The sequence below is a fragment of the Pseudonaja textilis genome, chromosome 1 (assembly GCF_049901715.1).
Source record: "Pseudonaja textilis isolate UNSWEBS1 chromosome 1, rPseTex1.2, whole genome shotgun sequence".
Taxonomy (NCBI): domain Eukaryota; kingdom Metazoa; phylum Chordata; class Lepidosauria; order Squamata; family Elapidae; genus Pseudonaja; species Pseudonaja textilis.
In genome coordinates, this window is record NC_141990.1 from 90,763,590 (window position 1) to 90,786,420 (window position 22,831).

Sequence of the window (22,831 nt, forward strand, 5' to 3'; positions counted from 1 at the left end):
GGGTTTGTAAGTGACAGCCAATACCTTCAACTGTACTTGGAAGTTCACAGACAGCCAAAGCAGCTCACAAAGTAGCGGTGCTACTGTTGTGGTTAGCCAGCAGCAGGTGTGGATGGCTGAGGAGAGCAAGGACTCAGATGAGAGGCTAGGACCATTAGGGAGTGGACTGCTGCCTTCAGAGATTGTGGGGGTTGGCAGCAGTGATGAGGTTCCTGAGGAGCCTGTGCCAAGTGCGCGTGCGTGCAGGGCTGCTTGCAGAAAAGAGCAGCTGCAGCAGCGCGGGTGACTCAAGAGTAAGGCTGCAAGGTAATGGCCCCTCCTTCAAGAAGATAAAAGCCAGCTGTGAATCGGATGTTCTTTGCAGGAAGCAAAGACATTTTGAAACTTGAGCCTCGTGGGCATTGCAGTATCTTAGTTAGTATTTGAAGACTCTTGTGTTATAACATATTTCTAGGTAACCTTATCTGTTATTCTTGGCAGCCTCACAGTTTTGGCAAGGCTCATGCTTATCAAAGCTAATTAGTTTGCAGCAGGCTTTTAACCAGGGGTTTGTAAGAATCATTAAAAGGTTTCTGTTCCCTTTGGTTTGTGTTTGTTTTATTGGAAAAGGGTTTGAGTCAGAACAGCTGCATAGGCATGCAAAGAAGGTAGGCTCATAATTACTCATGCCACTGCACTGTAGATCAGCTGTAGCTTCCAAGTAGTCTTCAAGATCAGCCCCAAGCAGAATGCCCTGGTAATAATGCCAACAAGTGCAAAGATATGAGTGGTAGTGAGGAAGGCCTTCCAATCCAGAAAGGGGAACAATTGGCACATGAGATGAAAGGCCCCTCATAGCCCTGAATGGCACAACTCGCCACAGTCAACTCACTATAGGACAATTCACTGCTGCCAATTCACTATGGGACAAGTCATCGCAGGACAATTTAACAATTTAATTATTTAAAACAATTACAAATTATTTTAATTTTTGTCATTCACATTTCATTTCATCCTTCCTTTTGCATACTTTCTTTAATGATTCTATTTCACAATTTCTTCGATAACTTTTGTCCCACTGGAGGTTGTCCTGCACCAAGTTGGCTATGGTGAATTCTCCCATGGCGAGTTGGTGTGGCAACCTGACTGTGGCGAATTGGCCTCAGTGAGTCTGGTTATTGTGAGTCATCCTAAATCCCTCATAGCCGTGGCTGCCACTCATTCTCTGAACAGAATACAATAGTTTAGCAATGTTTCCAAACTGCACACCAGTTTCCTCTCCATAATGTAAGTTTCCAGATCTGTCCTAAACTCCAGTCCTTTAAGAGTTGAGTCTGAGCCTTTTTGTTCTCTCTAGATGTACACAGCTTCCATCATTTGTTCAGCCAAGGGAGTGGAATATACAATAGGGAGTCATCATGCTTTCCAGATGATATCCCTAATTCCCTGCCCACAGATGATATGATCAGTAGCTTCATGTACAATATGTACAGTATGAATAGGGAAACATTTTTCCTTGTGGAACTCCATAAAGCAGAGATTTAGGCGAGACTTGTCTAACTTGCCAACATGGATTGGAACTGGGGAAGGAACAACACCATGCTTTTCACCACTCTCAAACCCCCAAGCCAATCCTGAAAGAAACCACTGACCGATTAAGGAGAAGCAGAACGGATACCTCACCACCAACCTAATCTCGTCAGAAATTGTTTACAACATGATCTATGCCATCTCAGTACTCACTATACATCCAGGTCTGAAACCTGACTGTAAAATGCTTCATTAACTTCTCAGCCACACTCCTCCCCAAAAGGGAAGATTGGATACAGATGAAAATGGTTCAATACTGTTAGATTCAGTGATGGTTTATTGACAAGACGGATAACCACTTCAATGCACAGAGGGTGAGCCACAGCCTTACTAAAGGATGCACCACTTGAATCCAACCACACAGTATGTTGTCACTCAGGAGACCTTATTCAAAACGGTGGGGCACTGATCTAATACACAAGTAACTGCACTTACAGCCACAGGTATCCTGCCAGTTCCTTAGAACGCACAGGCTAAGTTCTTCTCACATAACTTAAAGACCAAGTTTTGATCAACTCCATCAGATTCACATAGCTGGAATTCAATTTAGAGAGGATTTGAAGGACTTTGTCCAATGTCCATTAAGTACCGTGAATGTTTCTTGTAATCATCCTGCAAGAAGAACCAGGTTCCCTTGAACAGGTTCATCAGTCAGCAATCTATAGATAAGTGCTGAAAAATAATCTTTTGCCACTCTTCTTGCTATGGTAATCCATAATAAAGGCTCTGCCTAGTGTTCACTTGGATTTGCCATTTGTCTTTCTCTGTTAGCATTTTCTTTTGTTCCCCAACCCTTCTATTTTTTTGTACTGTTTTCTATAAAATAAACTCTTTCCTCTTGTTTGGTCATGCTTCCTCCAGCAGAACAATTTGTTACTAAGCAATTTCTCCTACAAATGTACCTGCTACTGTGGAATAGCAATAAATTAAAGTATGAATTCAGTGTAGTGTTTGTGTTAAAGTGGCTGACGTCTTGCTTTGGTTGACTATACATATAAGGCTTTATCTGATTTATATTGTTCAAAGCAGTTAAATCCCTATTCATGCAAAAATGTTTTTGAAAGAGTAATACAAGAGTTGCAATCAAGAGTTTGGTGAACATTAGAAAAATAAGTGATAGAGGAACAATGTTTAATGAAAATGTATAGGCAGCAATTAATATGGAACACCTGGTACCAGGTATCTAAGTTTTGATTAAAATGACTAATTATTTATTATTAGTCAATTATTATTAGTCATCGATTATTATGACTAATAATTCTCAGCTGATTTCTTTGGAAGAGTCTTAGGATGTCTGTTTATTGTAGCCAATCTTGACTGTGTTGAAGGACCTCTAGATGGTTTATACAGATCTTTTTCCCATCCCCAATGTTATCCTAATAACTTATGAAATAAATTGAGATGGGTTAATAGTGATTAGCTCAAAGTGTGTTTCAGGGCTGAGTAAAGCCCAACACTGTTATTAAATCTAAGAACGCTGATTTTATAACAGGAAGACTGGAATGTAGGGATACAGGAATTTTCTATATCCAAAACATTAACCTGTGGTTGCTATACACACTTACCTGGAATTAAGCCTTGCTCCCAGATAGGAATGCATAGTACACTATTGTTGATACATTTTTATGAACAGTGGTTGACGTCTACAATACTATTTTTCCCACAGTTTTCAGGATTGCTACAGTAATTATATTATGTCATACTTAGGTTGGAGAGAACCAATCTAGAAATGGAGAGAACCAATCTAGAAATAAGGAAAAAATACCTGATACTTAGAACAATTAATCAGTAGAAGAGCTTGCCTCCAGAAATCGTGGGTGCTTCATCACTGGAAATGTCATGCCCCTGTTGGAGTCTGACTCCGAGGGAGAGGAGGAACAGCTGACAGGGAGTGGAAGTGTGTGGAGGTTGTGGAGGAAATTGGGAAGGGCACAGGCTGGCTGGGCAGTCAATGGGCAGGCCCATTCCCTCTTCATCCTAGGGCCCGCAGGGAGTAGCAGATAAGGGAGAAACAATGGGCTGCAGCTGTGAGGACGGACTGTGCATGGGCCAGTGCTGGAAACAAAGCGTGAAAATATTTCTAGTCTGTCTATTCTTATCTGAGTTTGGCGTCCTTCCCAGTGTGTGTATTTTAATATCTGTGGATGTCTTCCAAGCCCTTATCCTGCCTTGTCTCAGTAATTGCTTCAGTGTGGTTTGTGTTGTTTTTTCTATTTATAATTACATGTATTTTGAGTTTGAATGGAAGTTCTTCCTTTTTGCAACTATTTTTGAGGGAGTTTTTTTGTCTCCAGTCAATGATAATTGGAGCTTTAAAGCCAAGTTGAAGGAATTAAAGAGACTTCACCTGTTTTTGTGACTGTGTTGTTTGTGTATCCCACCCTGGGTCATCACAGGAAATTTTAAAGAAGAGATTGGACAACCATTTGTCTGAAATGCTACAGGGTCTCATGTTTGAACAGGGGGCTGGACTAGGAGACCTCCAAGGTCCCTTCAAAACTCTGTTATTATGTTCTGTTTTCTGTTCAAAGGGAAGCTCCACTGGTAATATAGAAATGTACCATAGGATCTGCTTCTCAGTGACACAACACAATGACATTTAGATTACCCCTACAAAGACAGACAAACTTAGTCTCCCTGAATGATATGATTGTTTCCTATGAAAAGGGCATTGCTAGTGTGGAAAAAAACCAGATCAGTCCAAAGAAAGGCAAATGCAGATTATTTGCATAGAACAAGGCCTGTGTTCTTTCAAAGACAATGAAAGGCCAAATACCACTTTACTTTTACACTTGTGCACAACAAATAACTCTATTTTGTCAGCGCTTTAGAGATGTGAAACGAGTCATTCTTTACTTACCGGACCAATTCTTCTTGTTATATAGTTAATTGGCAATCCTCCAACATATAGCATCCCTACAACATCCAAAATATCAGCTTTCTTTGGGCTAGTGGTCCTATTTGTAGTTCCGTCAACTGACAGGACCCCTTCCTGTTTGCTTCGGAATATTTTTATCTGGAAAAATATAGAAGGGCAACTTATTATTATTATTATTATTATTAATAATAATTATTATTATTATACTACAATAAGCAAAGTCTTTGTTAGAGGTACTGACGTTACACAATTTTGTGCTCTTATTTGGGAGAATGTCCACCTGAAGATGGAGAAACTTAATACTGACTTAACAAGCATGTTTGGGCACATTATGCAATGTCAATTTTACTATTATGTCATTTAAATGGATAAATAGCTTCAATTGAGTCTCAGATTAGACATTTAATAGTAAAATATACAACAGTCCCTGAAACTTATTCCCAACATAGGACTGACATTGCAAATTACAACAGCCTTCCATAAACTAATGCCCTTTGTATGTGATAGGACCATATTTCCTAAATTTCCCAGCCAACATAAATATTGGAAATAAACAAGGGGCATTTTTTTCTGATTGAACATTTATAGGTTGGCCTCTGTTTTGCTATCTGAGGTTTCATGTATCTGCAGATAATAAATGGAAACCAGAACTTATCAGTGTTAATCTGTTTTGTGATAATCTACAATTTATGAGCATATGGACAGATTCCATTACAGTCATAATTCAAGGACTACCTGTACATAAAAAGGCTGCTCTTAAGCTCTTACAATGCATCAACTTGTAGTTACATTACTACTTAACAATCGGACTCTAATTGCCTAACTCAGTGTTTCTCAACCTTGGGAGCTTTAAATTGGGTGGATATTTATAGAATCTTTCATGCTCCATCCCTTTGCACAGTTATAATTTAGGGACAAATTTCATCCTATTCTGCTAAAAATAAAACTCACCTCTATTTATCATTCATTCATTCATTCATTCATTCATTCATTCATTCATTCATTCATTCTGCATTGGGGAGGAGGGGAAGCTCTGTTTGGGAATAAAACTCTGTGTACTAATTTAGTCTTGAATCCCGAAACAGATTAAGCTACCTGTAAAGGAACAATTTCCGAAGTCCTTGTAATTAAGAACATGGCACACTCTATTCATTACTTCTACAATTCACCACAGGTGGGGGTGAGGGTGATAATCTATAGATTAATGTATCTACAGTATTCATGCATTGTTCCATCATATAATACCTTGTGCCACTGGCCATCATTGATTTTGTTGGGAATCATAGTGCTTGTGTTCCCATGCCCAAGGTCATAACTGAAATACGGAAAACCATTTTTTATCTGGATAGTGGCAAAATCAGCATGATTGATCCGAGCCATGTAGAAAAGCAGCCCATTTTCAGCCTTTGTTCTGATTTCAAGTTCTATTGTGAGTCTGCACATTTGGAAAAGGAAGGAAACAGAAAGGGAGGAGATTAAAAAAGCATTACTGTTTTACCTTTTTTTCTCATACAACTAACACTATCAATCACAAACTCAGTGGTGGTATTTTACCAGTTCAGCTGAACCGGTAACTCCAAGGATCATCTATGAGGGAACTGGTTCGCTCTGATGATCAGCTGCTGGGCCCGCCCACCTGTCCCAGCTCCATACTGACCTTTATTTCCTGCTTTTCAACCTCAGCTGCTTCACGCGGCACAGCCGATTGCTGTGCATCAGCTGTTGAAGACACAGTGAGAGTGCAGGATTGCAGGAGGTCAGTATCAAACCCTCTGCGCACATATGCAAAGCGCGCATGGGCATGCAAACCACGCCCATCAAGCCACGCCTATAGAACCAGTGGTTAAAAAAAGTTGAATTCCACCACTGCACAAACTTCTTTATATGTGAAATAGAACCAGGATGTCCACATTCCATTTCTAAATTTACTAAATTATATAGATGTAATATTCATGGATTTGGTAACAGATGTGATTTATGATTTGAAAATATCTCCTTTTGGGGATTGAAAAAAAAAAGATTATATGTTCTGTGGTACACAGAACACAGTTCTTCTTAAGAATCAGCTGTCAGACCTTCGTTTTCAAATTATTGGAAGAATATGCATGAGTCCTGAGCACATCCATATGAAATAATTCTGGCAAATCTTATCATTATCAGTTGAAAAAAAAAACTGATTAGAGAAAGCAAACACAAACCCCAAACCCTGTTAATGCACAAAATGACATTGATTATAATACAAGAACTAATACATATATAAAGTGGGCAATATACATGGAATCTAATTTCCTTCCTTCCTTCCTTCCTTCCTTCCTTCCTTCCTTCCTTCCTTCCTTCCTTCCTTCCTTCCTTCCTTCCTTCCTTCCTTCCTTCGTGTTCTCTCCCACCATGCCAAATTTAATCCTCCTAAGTTCTGTTTTTGGAAAAGTCATTCTGCTAAAAAACAGAATCTCAACCCTTTTTATATAATGTATTTCCAACATTCTGTTGGATTGATAAAAAAAAAAAAAGAACCCTCTTATCATGGAAAAATAATACCCATCAGTTAAATCAAATTTTTCCATTCTTTCACTTCCCCCCCTTTTTTTTGGGGGGTGGGGGATGTATGCTTAAAGACCCATCTTAAATTTGGAAAGTGACTTTTAGATCTAAAATTAAATCCTTTTGAAGTAGGCAGTATAATAACTGAGTTCTTTTATGAAGGCTTGAAAGAAAACAAGCTTGCCCATCTTCAATGCTTTGAATTGTGGCTGTCTGGTTTTAAAACATCTACAATTTAGCAAATGTTACTACCAAAAATAATTTCTTTTCAACTTTATTTCAGAATGGTCTTACTATTTAAAGAAACTTACAAGGCTGCCTATTTCATATAGTGATCCTAGATGGTTCATTACAATTATTAAAAAAATGAATGAAGACAGAATAACCCTTTGTACCAGGAGCCAGTCTAACTAAACTTTTCACCTTCTGGCTAATCCCTCCCCCACACCCTAGCCTTAGGCCAATGGGAAGAGCCAGGTCTTCACAGCCTTCCAGAAAGGTTAAAAAAGTAACCACCTCAAATCTATGGTGGGAAACTATTAGCTTACTTGTTCTTAACTTTTGTGTCATCAAAGGCAACTGCAATATGGCTGTTTCTTGAGAGGCCAAATTGCTTGCCCCCTTCCAAGGTAATGGGTTCCACATCATCAGCACAATGTTCCTACAAAGCAAAGCAAAACAGCCTCATAATCTTTTCTTCTGTGCACACCAGCAATTTAGAACAAGACCACTTCCATACCTTTTAAGGAAAGCAGTCAATATTTTGCCTGAAGAACATTTTGTTATTGTAAAACAATGAATTCCTTTCTCCTCTTTTAAACATTTTCTAATTCTAATTCAGCATAAGTAATCACTCGACAATTGCATTTTATAGCAATAATAGATGTTGCATCCCATTTACAACTGAAAACTCACTACTTTTTCACTGCTATTGAATTGAAATTATAATCATAATACTACTTCTATGCAAAAGCTGGCTGTTGCTATTGTAGGTTTGTGAATCCAGACACTGGACATAATTTTTATGAGGTTCAAATAAACTTACACACTTATGTTGTCTGCTGGAATAAAACAAATAATACAGCATTTGCTGTTGCAGGATCAAGTGTGCAGTAATAAAGCAATCCAACACCAATCATTTTGTCTCTTGTTAAGATGATGGATCAAATATACAGTATGGATCTTACTTACCACTGCAGAAAATTACTGAGTTGGAAAGAGAAAATTGATATGTAATCACTTTAGCATATAATGTCATATTTCAATCAAGTTGAGATTTCTAGAAGCACACCTGTGGATTTAAAATCTACAAAATGTTTTGTGCTAAATGTATACATAGTGAGTGCACCATCATAATAATATCCTGAAGAATTGAAAATAGCTTTTTAATAGCTTTTCTGGAATCTCAAGGATCTTCCATTTTATAAAAAAAAGTTGTTCCAAATAATTATGGTTAAAATTACCTGAATACTATAATTTTGCTAATTCAATAGAAGGAGAAAATAAAGAAGAATATGTATGGCCTTAATATAATGATAAAAATAAGGAAAGAATATAAGGATTTTATATATGTGGGATTCCTTGCAAATAAAATACTTGTGCTATAGTAATGGCCTTTTAATGCTAGCTATAAAAGGCAAATATAAATATCTCTGTTCAGTTTCTATTAGATGCACTGTGGAAAAAATCTAACAGAATGATACAAAATATCACAGAACAATAATTCTTCGGGACAGAATAGATTTTGAGTTCCTAAAATAAATATTTTTTTACATATTTAGTTATGTTAGAATTATTCTTTAATTATTTAATTTGTCTCCATCCAAATCAAAGCATTTCTTACTGCAAAAGACCTTTAAGACACCATGAATATAAACCATACAACCCCCCACCCCCCATAAAATGTATATTTTAAAATAATGTTCTCTTGATGTTCTCTGGATGTTCTGGTAACAATTTGTCCATGCAAAGAAATCTTAACAGAGGACAAAAACAGGTTTTAAAATGGTTTATGAGAACAAGCATACTCTTCTTACTCCGTCCCAGTACAATTAAAGGAGAAAGACAGAACGAGTTGAACATTTAAGCACTTCCAGACAAAGTATTTGTGATGCCTGAGACCCAAGCAAGGCAATCCTACCCATCCAGATTCCTTGCCAGTTCCCTGCTTTGCTAGATCTTCCTGAGCGAGCATCATGCTTACAATAGCAAACACTGTAAATATGACATGTGCATTGCTGAATGTTCTGGTTTTGTGATACTATTGAGTAAGAAGGCCAAATCAAGAGAATGTCTGGAAGAGCTCAGGTACAAATGTGTGAGAGCAGTCCTTCAGCAAATGGTAACTGACAAGGGAGATAAAGAAAATTCTCCCTATGCAGTCATTGCCTACTTGAGATTTAATGTACTATTTATGAAATGTGGCTGGATGATAAGGACAAATCCCACTCATCCAGCATAGCCACATACATACATCATGGAACATTTTAAGGAATTGTTTAAGTTTTTCAGCTGAAACCTTGAGCTGATGTTTCCAGGGCAACAGAACCCAGTGCCTTCAGTAGAAGTATTTATGGAAATGGAATTGCTGTCAGACCAGCTCACACTTTTGTGCACAAAAACTGCATCACCAGTGATGGAAGGAGAAGAGAGGGAAGCCATTTAGTCACCGAAACCACACTGCAGTTCATCAAGCATTGTTAAGTAAAGGGGAGGCAAAAAGGCAGGGCCACACTAGGAGATACCGTCAGGTGAAAGTCAGCTGAACTACTGGCGCTCTTCACTTCAGCCGCAAGCAATTCCTGAGAAGCAGTAAACATCATGAGGCAGAAGCAACAATTGTTGATGTACCTAGGTAATGGTGTTTGTAGCAAGCAGTCAGCCTTTGTGGCAACCTGATGTCTAAAACCGCCAAACTCATTACTCTGTCCATTATTTTCTAAACCGATTTCTTCCTTTAAACTGAAGACAAAGGCCCTGCTCAAAGTACACAGGAAGGGGGGGGGGGAAATCTGAATTTGCCTGCATGAAGCTTGCCCATCAAGTACAACACAATGAAATACAAATCAAGGAATTCAGTCCAAATCGTTTCATATTAGAAGCATTTGCAGTAAAAGCACCTGCATGGGATGAAGCCAAAATGACTAAGCTTCTAAAGCAATACAGTAAAAAAAAAGCAGAAATAATTATCCTTGACATCCATGATTCTGATGTTACAATACTGTGGATTCTTAGGTTGGTGAGTTATTAGATGAAATAATAGAATTAGCCAATATGAGGGACACATGGACAAACTCCCAGCTGCAGGATGCCCAAATAGGAAACCGTTTTAGAGGAATAACTGTTTTAGATATGAAGGAATCTTTTGCAGCATCTTAAAAGCTAATACAAGTTGTCCTCCACCTACAGCCATTCTTTTAATGATTGTTCAAAGTTATGACAGCTGAGAAAAAAGTGATATGACCAGTCCTCACACTTAAGACCATTGTAGAGTTCCTGCCCTTGGCAACCAGCATGTATTTACAATGGTTGTAGCATTCTGGAATTACATGATTGCCATTAGTGATCTCAGGAGGCTTCCAACAAGCAAAGTCAATGGGAAGACAGGGAACACTTAATGATTTCAGTGATACATTTTATATATCATATAATCGGGTATGACTCTCTGCTTAGTGACAGAAGCTCCTGTTCCAATTGTGACTGTAAGTCGAGGACCACCTGTACAGATTCTGCTAGAACTTAAAGTAGATAATAATTGCCCTCCTGGATCAGGGCGTGACTGATCTAGTCCAGTGTTCTGTGTCACACAGTAGCCACGTGGATCCATCAGGGAAGCTCATAAGTGTGGGCTGGGGGCAAAAGCTTCTTTTTGCTGGCACTTCTGAGCAAGCAGGATTTAAGCAGAGCTGCCTACAGATTCAGCAGGTAGTGAGAAAGCACCATATTAGTAGCCATTAATACTCTGATTCTCCATGACTTGTCCGGGTTCACTTCAAAATTGGCTGTCCTTACCAGCTACTGACAGTATTTTAATTACATGACTGTGTTACTTTAAAAAAAAAGTATTTCCTTCTGTAGGTCTGTTTGGTTTCAATGGATGAGCTCTGGTACTGAGAAAGAAAGAAAAAATCACTTTCTCTATGCCATTCATGAATTTATATATTTCCACCATGTTTCTCTTGATCATTATTGGAAGCCAAAAAAGAGGCACAAAAAACCTGCCCATCCCTCTAATCACTTTGGTGAAACTTTTTGGTCACTTTTCCAGCTCTATGTTCAAGTTGTGTTGACCCTAACTGTACATAGAGTTCTACATGTTAGTCTAATTATGGACTAATTATAGTCTCATCAACAATTCTTATAAGGAGACTAGGAAGGTGACAATTCAATTTCCTGTTTCCTTCTTAATGATTCCAAGCACGGGATTCACATTTTAATAGCATCTGCCGAATGTATTAAAATGTTTGTGATACTGTCCACTGTGACTCTTAAGACCTTTTAGAGGTCAGGTGGCTGAAATCCCACTAATGTTTAGATGAAATTTACATTTTTGGGTCTAAAAGGTATCATTATATGCTTGTTTTCATGACTTGATACTTGTTTGCAATTTTTATTTCAACAGTAAGAGTATTTCATACTTATACCCATGTTTAAGAATACCAAATAACTTTTCCTAACAAACCTATGAAAGACTTTTCCACAACACCATCAAACTGATATCACATGAGCTCTTATAGATATCTTGATATTTTTTTCTTAGTCAGTTTGGTGGAAATTGTCCTAGTTTAATACAAAGTCTTTCTGTATATATTTAACTATTTTATTTAATGTTTTATTTAAGAGACCCATGGACAAAATTAATCAATGGCACTAAAGGCGCCAGCACCTTATATAGAAATAACCAGCAATTCAAAGAAGGGGACAGAAATAATTATTGAGCTTGAACATACAAAACTGCCTTATATGAAAGTATTATTCATTGATTCATCAAACAGAGTCCTTTATGGAATGAAATGAAAGCAAAAATAGAAGCTGGGGCCCTTTTCTTTAGAAAGCAAATGTTCCACTTTCCAAAAAAGCTTGATAACCCTATGAAATCATTTTCTTCTACAATTTAAGAAGGAACCACGCCAGCAGATCGACTGATGCACAGTGTTTGTGAATCTGTAGAACTGTAACAATTTTCTTTTATGTTTACTTCCTGTTTTTGTTGACAATAAAGCTATTAAAATATATATTGGCAATTTGCCCTTTTATTATTGGAAAAATAATAATCTTTGCTTTAAATTTTTTTTTGCTAAGTTATTACCAATGGAGTTTTGTTATTATTATTATTTACCTTGAATAGCTATTATGTCTATCTACCCAGGGCTTGGCTGAGATTTGTTTAATACAAAGCTGCAAAGGAAATATTCAAGAAGAAGAAAAAAGCTCTTAAAAACTCATGTTCCAAGCTTATAGCAGTTTTCTTTAAAAATGGGTTAAACATGGCTACCTTTGGGATAGAAGATGGTAAAATAATGATATCAGTAAGGTGACCATTGCTACCACCAGCCAAATAATATTGAAATTATCTGAAAACAAGAAATCAATACTTGCATGCAAATTTTTAGCTCAATTTGCAACATGTTACAAAGGTACAGTATATCTTTTAAAAATCAAATGCAATACAACATTATATATATATATATATATATATATATATATATATATATATATGTATGTATGTATGTATGTATGTATGTATGTATGTATGTATGTATATGTATATGTATATGTATATGTATATGTATATGTATATGTATGTATGTATGTATATATATATATAAAATGTTACCATCAGGCTATTTTATGGGAATTAATGCTTTATGTTGCCTATTCAAAAATCACATATATCTACCACCCTACATTATTAAATCTGAGTAACCATACTTAACCATACTTAGAGTGCTTTGGAGGTACATGCCATGTACAAATCAAGTCTGCCAAGAGGATGCACTATATTTTGTCATACATATCGTGTCATTTTTGGGGTTTTTTGCTTTCTTCTTTCACTGAAGCAAGTCTCCTGCTGTAATTCAACACGTGTGATTCAGAGCCCAGCCAAAGTCTCTTCTAAAACAACAACAACAACCAGAGGCTTCTGAACAAGTATAGATAAGATTTGTGCATAAATGGTTTTCTGCTTGTGCATCCTATTTTATATGACACAGTGATTGTATTGGACAAGGAGAGAGATTGGCCTGGTTCTCCGCTGTGGTTTCTATATAAGAGTAGCTGATGAAAATAGCAAACAAATGCTAGACTTTTGTTACTGTGACAGAGAGTAATGGTTGAGATCTTGACACACTGAGCTGTATTATAATTAATTCTATTTTTTGAAAATAGGAAAAGAGAAAATATTAAATAATAGGATTCCAACTTTCTCTCCTTTAGATGACAGGTTCATACATAAACCATTTCACTGGAAGCTAAAAAAAATTGCTGGCCTGGCAGATAGAGTCACTGATCTCCATCCACTTTTTTTAATTGCACAGATGTTCTTCTCGCAAACACAACAGGACCAAATTTACTGTTGTGATGGAAGTTTCAGCAGAAATTTCAAAGTAATAGAATATCAAAACTAGTATCAAAAAAGGCATTTCTTGGGAAACCCTCATAGTCATTATCTAATCTGAGACACCTACAATGAATTATAATGGGAAATAATGAAAGGAAAATCTAAAGGAACTCTGAATATAAAATTCACTCCTTAATATTAAATACAAATTATAATCATAAAAATAGCTTTTAAAATAATGGAAATTTACATAGTGAAATTATAATTTATATTAGGTCTTGTGCTTATGGCAAATGTCTATCATCATCAATCATCATCTCAATTCCAATGAGCATGGCAAGTTGGCAGGTTTTCTTCTTCAGATTCAAGCCCTACTCAAGGGTTTAGGAAAAGTGAATGTAGTATTTAAATATGTATGAAGTGCTCAACTGTACTATTGTTTATAGTTGGGCTGTTATAATTTGTTCAAAATTTAAGCAGTCCAAATTCCAGGTCACTGTGGTACTTACATCTAGTCCCTAATGTCAACCATTCCCTAATGTCAACCATTCCCAGATTTTTGCAAACCTTATTTTGCAGTCTTTTCCAATTATCTGCCTTCAAAATTATTGTCTCTTGGAATAGCTATATCAATTAACCAAATGTGTTTTTTCATTGATAATAATGTCTGGCATGCTGACTGTCAATCAGTCAGAGTTTTAAAATCTCTTAAAAGTTTTGCTCTGCCATGTGCAACACCCTCCTATTTCATGTTTCAAATAGTTTTTGTGGACTGTGAGCTGCCAGTGTAGTATTAGTCAACCAAATCTGCCAGTGTAATGTCATCCTAACCTGAACATGTTCTCTTTTGTAATCAACTTGTGTAATATTGTTGCATCTCATTACCATGTGGTCAAACGTTTCATCCTTATCCTGGCACAACCAGATTTACTCCTCAAACTGAGTCTTTTCTATTTTCTCTTTTCTTTTCTATTTCTATTTTGACCTAATATCATCTGTGCATAAGACGACTTCTTGGAGTACAAAAAGGTTTCCTTTTGCTTCTTTTTTTTTTTTTTAAAAAATATGTTTAAGCCATTGTTATTGTCTGATTTTTCTTTCAGTATCTTTCAAAAAATGCCCAGGGAGTGCTTTCATTTTTCAATTTTCTAATCTTATTTCAAACTGTTGCATGTCATGTTTTGATTTTGTTTGATTTCTGCCATCTGAGACTCTTTCTTTTCTTATTTATTTTAATAAACTACATGCTATTATTTTAAAAGACAGAGGAAAAGTTGTAACAATGTATTTCTGGGTTGAATTGGCTTAATTCATTGCATGAATATTTTGGAATGTGTATAATGGTGAAGCTGCCTTAGAAACCAGCAGATTAATCTTCAGTCCCACTTTAGGCATGGAAGTTGCATGGGTGACTTTGTCTCTCTCTCTCTCTCTCTCTCTCTCCCTCCCTCCCTCCCTCCCTCTCTTTCTGCCTAACATACCTCACAGGGTTGTTGTTGTTGTGAGGAAAAATAGAAGGAAGGAGTACTGTGCACGTTTGCTACCCTGAATTATTATAAAAAATGAAATAGAGGCAGGATTTAAAAAAATATAAAAGATAGTACTGAGATGAGTACAATTTTTTTAAAAATATAAAAAATAGATAATGCAGATTAAAAAAAACAATATAACTTAAAAACATGAGCAATGAATCCATAAATTTAAGATATCATATAATTAAAATAGTATAGCACAAATTAAAAATGTACAATAGTATAAGCCATTTCATATCCTTTTTATAATCAAAATATATCTCTACTACACTTTAAAAATACTTGATTAATCCAACTAGAGTCAAGAGGAGGCAGAAAGAAAGATTGAAGATAATAAACAACAAAGAAAATTCTGTAAATTATATTACTTGTAAGCTACACAGAGTCACCTTGTAAGGGAAATGGCCAGCATAAAAATTTAATTAAATAAATAATTTTTCATTGAAATCCCTACTGTTTCATCTTTATTTATTTATATATCAAACTTCTTAATCATCTTTAATCATCTTTATTAACTATATTCAAATTCTGCACCCATTTACTCATACAGACTTTAACTCAGATTGAGACTTATAGAAGAACGCTGTATAATTAACAGATTTAAGTATCTTAATTTGTCCTGTTGACAATTAAATTTTGTAATCTGTCAAGCTGTTTTCTCTCCATTAAGCAGATTTCTAGGTACCCTGATTCATACAAAAATTAGCATTCAATAATGAAATAAAAAGAGAAAAATGTAGACTTATTTTTTTCCTATATTCATCCCAGAGTTTCTCTGCATGTATACACAAATGTTAAGTATGCAGTCTATTTTTTGATAGCTGCAACAAAAAGATCCCATTCCAAGTTGTCATAGGTTTTTTATTCAAACTTCTTGAAAAGTCTTGTAACATATTGCAGAAATGGACTTTTATTCTTTTTTAACTTTTAAATTTCCTTTGTAGTTTCTTTTTTAAGAATAAGAGTTTTTGTTGTTGTTGGTTGGTAAATTTTGTAAATATTATTCTACTCAAATATTCTTCATTTTTTGCTGGATCAGATTCATGTCTATTAATATTACAAGCAGTTAATGGTTATCTTTCATTGTAGAGACATATTTGGTTGTGACTCAGATAAATTCTTTGAAATGTTTTAGTTCCCTTGACATAATCATTATGCCATTAATTTTTCCTCTACAGCTTTTCTTGCTTATTTATTTCTTCCTTGGAATATGTAATCTAACATGGGGTCCCCAACCCACAGGCCATGGCCTGGTTTCAAATGGGCCGCAGCTCAGTGGTGGGATTCAAATTTTTTTTACTACCAGTTCTGTGGGCGTGGCTTGGTGGGCATGGCAGGGGAAGGATACTGTAAAATCTCCAGTCAGAGGTAGTGTTTGCCAGTTCTCTGAACTACTCAAAATTTCCACTACCGGTTCTCCAGAACTGGTCAGAACCTGCTGAATACCACCTCTGCCTCAGCTCATTCAGAACCAGGCCATGCATGCATTTGATAAGCAGATATGCGCAGCTCCATTTGCACGAATGGTGGCAGCGAGCATGATTGCTTGCCTCTCATGCAAATGTAGGTGTGTGTGTGAGTGTGCACACCTGCTGCTCACATAGAAACATTTCCTTCTCCCCCATCAGTCTGCAAAGCTGGAAAGGTTGGGGACCGTTGATCTAACACACACATACACTCCCCTTTATTGCCTTCCTCTAATATAAGCTCCCAAGCAACATTACATTTTTATAATACCCTCTGTGCACCCTTAGTTTTGAAGTGCTTAGTTAAAAAATGTGAAAAAGTGTTAATGTTCCACATAGTACAATTGTGCGGTATCCTAGTCTCATAAATATATATAAAAACACCTGGAGTAATATCACAGAAATACTTACAGGTAAAGGTGGGAAAGGAGGAGGAGGAGGAGGAGTTGTAGTTGCTTTACTTTCTCCCTCCTCTGGTTCAGGATGACTTGTTGTCTGGGGAGTTGGTTCTTCATGCTCTTTTTCATGATCTGGTCCTAAATCAGGACACTGTCCTATATCTGCATTTTTAAAGGCTACTGATTGGGCAAAATCCATTGGACTATGGAAACACAATGAAACCAGAAATATGAAACAATGCCTTACTCAATTTCATCTCTTCCATGCTTTTATCTTAGTTAAATGAACAAGTCAGTGTGGATTGTAACTAATTTATGTGGAACCCGGGTGATGTTATATTTGCTTTAAAAGGTTCTAGCATGTGCAGTGACAATGTTGCTGTCACCTCTGAAGCAAACCTGGCTGAAGCCATCTTTTCCTGCTTCATAGTTGCCACAACTTTTGAAAGGGGGAAGAGATGAGGTAAGGAGATAGACAGGCTACCAGTCAAAACAAAAAGTTTTCTTGTGGGAAGCAAGGCCATCCCAACAAGAGGCAAGTGAAGGAGGAAAGGAGTGATCAAGCAACCTCCCAGCTACTTACATTGGACAATGTGACTGTGATGCCTGGGGGCAGGGGGGGGGATATTTGCTCTTTTAATTAGGGGAAAAACCACAGGAACTTTTAGAGTTGGTTTTTACTAGCTGTGCTGATATGATGTATGCAATAAACATGTTCTTTGAGGAATCTACCTGCCTCAGAGTTCTGCTTTTGGTGGATATGTGTTACTCAGAATGCTGAGAGTTCCATTATTACCATACTGAAGATGACACTACTGACTGAGTTTAAATCTCCACAGCCATGAAATACACAGAGTGACCACAGACTAAGACTTATTTCTTAACCTTAGTCAACTTCCTATATTAAAACAGATGATGCAGAGACTTGAATACTATTTTGAGGTGCTTGGAGTAATGGCAAGATAAAAAAAAATATAGCAAATCATTTCTTCATACCAAAGATCTATGATATCCCAGGTCACTAATACAGATAATTAAGATACTATGACTGTGGTTGTTATATTTAGAGACTGCTTCATTCCAGATGACTTGTGAGCAGTTTACATTAAGAAATTAAAAACTGTTAAAAGAAGAAATAGATGCGAAATCCTCAGAAAGTAGACTCTGAATGATAGTAACTATCCTTAGGAGAAGAGGCCAAAGTCCTGCCTATGGATATGAGCCCTCAGGAAAAATTTACATAATTTTCCCAGAATGATTGAACAGGCTATATTCAAGCCCAAATCTCATGAATATCACTATGGGAAAAAGAGCCTGAGCCTTTCATTACCTCTCCAGACTGATCATGGACAAAAAGGAAAGTCAGAAATGTTTTGATGTATCTTCTTCAACATGCTGATCCCTTCCTTGAGAGGCAAAAGAAAGGACAGGAATGGGTATCCTTTTGATGGCTGACAGCTACATTTGTTTGAGGTCAGCCAAGGCTACTATGAACAAAAGGATGATGAAAATAGACAGGGACCAGGATTTTTTCTTCAATTTCTTTTCCAAAGAAACAAGAAAGACAAGAAACAATGGGCAGAAACGACAGTAATAAAGGAGAGATGCAACCTGGGATTAAGGGGAAACTCCCTAACACTGAGGACAATTAACCAGTGGAACAGCTGGCCTTCAGATGTTGTTGGTGCTTCATCACTTGAGGTTTTATGAAGAGACTGGACAGTCTGAAATGATATAGGATCTCCTGCTTGAGCAAAGGGCTGGACTAGAAGACCTCCAAGGTCCCTTCCAGCTCTATTCTGATTCTGATTCAAGTTTGGAAGCAGTTCTTTTAAATCTTCCCTTTATGTAAAATATGGGAAGTCACAAATATTTAAGAGTGATATGTTTCTGGAGCAATATTAACATATACTTACACAGCATTGACAACCAGGTTCCATATACAGCCATCAAATGCAGGTATGTTTTTAATTGGGGGTATGTGAAATTCAGGTGGTGTTCCTCCCACAAAAAGCCCTTTAATGGACATAGGCTGATCTGTTGGGAGTCGCTGGGACTGTCTTCTGTCCTCATCTACTTGAATGGCAAACAGCCTGCAGAATTATGAAAAGCCCACCATTAGGAAATTGCACTGATTAAGATACAACACTGAAATGATGGCCTTAAAAAAGCTGGACATTTTGAAACAGTGAGAAAGAAGGATATGAATTCAATTTTTTCCCCTTTGACCACCACATCATGACTGTATGGAATTATACAGCTTGATCTTGTCTTCCCATTGATTTATAGAGTCCTTGAATCTGAGCCCTGACAAATGTAATTGAGCCAGCCTCTCTATACACAAAATACCAGAATATAATAATTTAACAGTATGTTAGCATCTTTCAACCATAATTTCCCTGCAGTATTGCAAATTTCCTTCCAATCCTGGTTTACCATAGGTTATTTAACCAATAACAAGTTACTAATAGACATAGGCAAAACATAGAGAGAATACTAATGTTCCTTAGATTTATTTCATCTCTAGCTTAACAAGGATGACAATCACTGTTACATTCTTCCCCTCCTCCTCTGAATTCTTTATTTTCTTTTAGATGTATTGCTTCTTCAACAATGGCTTAAATGGAATGAACCTTAACATCTTCTTATTAGCTGTTGATATAAGTTAAAACATTTCTAGAGAACTTATAGATGTAACATTTCTGAAGCTATGGATGCCAAAAGAGAGCAATGGAATTCAATTTCAAGGTATGTAAATAAATATATTAGTTTGTAAATAATGAGCATGGAAGTAGTCTGGTCCGTTTACATGAGCTTTAAGACCTTACCACTTCCTAATTTTGCAAGTCAACAAAATTGCTCAATAATGCTCAACATAAAAGAACTGGACACAACAAAGAGAAATGCGTTCATTTTTTAGCCTGGGCCCAAAGGTGAAAATAGCTAAACATAATAGTAACTCAGCACTGAAAGAGGTTTTTCCAGTCAATTTATACAGAAGCTTAGAACAACAGTTCTTTTTCAACTTTTACACTATGATTATGTATACTAAGCCACACTAGTTTTCAGAATAGGCACTGAGATAAAGCATTCACCTTCCAAATGGGTTCCATGCCAGATAATACAGTAATAAAAGCCTATTGTTCTTGTTAGACATTATTAACAGGCCCTAAGACACAATCTTTATAGCAAAGCTAGAAATATGTATAATGATTTATTAACATAGTTGCTGGTTAAATCTCTAATAATTTACATAGCACTTTGCTATTGTTGAATTTGTCCAAAAAAAAAAAAATGCTTATCCACAGGCAGAGAAGACCAGTATACAAAGAAAGAACCTCCCTTGTCAATGCTATTACATAAGTACCCTGGAATGGACAGCAATTAGTTCATAATTATATGGGCAATTAGCTTTCCAAAGAATTTTCAAAAATGCACTGTACTTTTAATAAAATAAAGCCTGCATGATAATTAGCAGATGGAGTGATAAGTGTGATAAATTATCTCTTTCCAGTTTTACAACAATCCAGTTTGTAAAAATCTTATGTTTACTTTACATGTGGTTTGGATAAACGCTTCTGTTAGGAATATAAGTCACCTAACAGCTATTTGGGTTAGAAATATATAAAGGAGAAGCAGAGTGGCAAGACAGGAGAACGGAGGTGAAGAAGTCTGGTGCAGGCTTGAACACCTTTTCTGGCGTCAGGAGCGATCCCCAGGGATACATGAACCCCGGAGAGGTTCGTGTCAACGTGGAGATCCTCGAGCTGCAGAGGGGGAAGACAACTCCCGACAGTGAAGAGGGAAGCTCCCGAGCTCGGCGCTAAAGAGTAAGCTGTCATTTTATGGCGGCTTCCAATCCGGTCTGCCACTTGAGTGAATAAGCAAAGCAGTGACAGCCTGCGAGATCGAGTAACAGGAACAGAGAAACGGTTTATATCTTGGATTCTTTGAAGTCTGAAGGGAGTAGAATGACAGAAGAATGATAGCATAAATTCTTCTCTCCTGGTTGTGATAAGCACCTCTTGGAAGTCGGGCGGAGAGCGGCCAGAAAAGCAATTGGGAAAATGGAAAGATTATAATGGAGAGCGAAGGAAAACACAGTTTTACCCTGTGAAGGGGAAGCTTTGGGGAAAAAGGAGATTGCTAAAACCTGGAGATCGGAGGTCCGGAACTGGTGAGGGCTTTATTTGATTCTTGGACCTTTCTTTTGACTCTATTTGAGAAGAGGGAGGCGATGGAGGTGAAAGAATATTGACATTGATTGAGTCTTATGAATCCTCAGATCTGAGCACAACATGACTATTACATCTACTTAATATTGGGGAGAAGATAAATTGAGCATTATATTGGACTTTGGAAGATTTGTATGTGGATTTAAAAGTTGGAAAGCAAAGAAAGAAGCAGCAGCAAGAGGAAGAAGGCAGAGGCGAACAGTAGGCTGGGAAAGACGGTTTGGGACTGCAGATTAGTCAGCACATTTCACCATTTGCTGATTGGAAGGCTGAAAAGAAACCTCTAGCTGGAAGATGGAACTTTAGCTCACCCAATTTGCTTTCTTTATTAGGTGGTACTACTTAAGTTTACTAAGTGGGTACTATTTTCTCTTTAAGATGACTTCCTTGTTGTTTGTTTGTTGATTTTCTGAAGCTGTGGTAATCTCTCTTCTACCCCTTCTCTTATTATCTTCCCCCTGCCTCCCTATTGTATCTCCTAAATACTTTACATAATTTTACTTACTTGGGGGGGAAGAGGAGGATACACTATTATCAAAGAGTTAAGAGTTTACTGTTGTAAGTATTAATAGTAAAAGGGATAAACTTTGTTGATATAATCTATTTATAAATTATTTAGACTACTTATGACATTTAAGATTAAGCCCTTAAAGTGTTAATTGATGTACTATTGCTGACCAATTTTCTTATTACATAGACTAGAATATTGTTGCAGATATCTATTTATGATATAGGGAAAAGACTGTGGAGTGAGATATAAAATTGAAATACGTGAATAGTCTTTCAAGTACAGGACCCAAATACTGAATGGTGATTTGGGATAATATATTTAAAATTGTGCATCAACAAAAACAAATACTTAGAGAGATGACATCCACAACAACTATGGCCTTAAAAACAGGAAAGAAGGCTATCCCGACCCTATCGACTACGTTGACAGCCACCCCACCAACATCTCAAAAACTATCGAGGAGTCTTTAATAGGGGAAAAGCAGCCCAATGTCCCCAATATTAATATACAAACTTCCATATTAGCCTTGCAGGAAGCTATATCTAAAATGCAAGAAATGATGATTAAAAATCACAAAGAAACTAGAGCAGATATAAGCGAATTGAAAGATGAGATGGGGAAACTGAAGGCTGAAATGAAAGCGGATATATCGAAGGTGGAGGGTAAGATAGGGTCTCTACAGCAGGCCATGGAGAGAAACGCAAGTGAAAATAAAAGATATAGAGATAGAACAACACGCATGGAGACTAACTTTGAAAGGATGGATGAGGAATTTAAAAATGTACTTAGAGAAACGGAAGACTCTCTGGTCCACCTCGAGATGGACAAAGCAATGGCGTATTTAAGATTCCAGAATGTGGCGGAAGCCAAAAATGAAGAATTGGAACATTTGATGGCAGAAATATTGGCTGAATGGCTAGGAAAGGAAAAAGATGATCTAATTAAAGAGTTTGATGAGGTATATAGGGTTAGCACAAGCTACGCCAGGCGTAACAACTGTCCAAGAGAAATTCATATCCGCTTCTCTAGGAGATGTCTGAGGGATTTAATTTTGAAAATGTCTAGGGAGGAAACAATATCATATAAAGGCAGAGAAATTAGGATTTTAAAACAAATTCCAAAGAGAGTGAGGATGATAAGAC

At 36.8% G+C, this 22,831-nt stretch overlaps 1 protein-coding gene across 1 annotated transcript in view; it reads right to left on the minus strand.

The window, feature by feature from the left end:
- The window catches only part of LAMA2 (laminin subunit alpha 2), a 432,393-nt gene that overhangs the window by 5,161 nt on the left and 404,401 nt on the right, over positions 1 to 22,831 (minus strand). The window contains exons 56-61 of the mRNA XM_087941278.1: positions 18,860 to 19,036; positions 16,957 to 17,146; positions 9,733 to 9,789; positions 7,537 to 7,649; positions 5,693 to 5,882; positions 4,430 to 4,585 (exon numbers count right to left, since the gene is read on the minus strand). Coding sequence (XP_087797404.1) covers positions 4,430 to 4,585; positions 5,693 to 5,882; positions 7,537 to 7,649; positions 9,733 to 9,789; positions 16,957 to 17,146; positions 18,860 to 19,036 — 883 coding nt within the window. The remainder of the gene's footprint in view (positions 1 to 4,429; positions 4,586 to 5,692; positions 5,883 to 7,536; positions 7,650 to 9,732; positions 9,790 to 16,956; positions 17,147 to 18,859; positions 19,037 to 22,831) is intronic.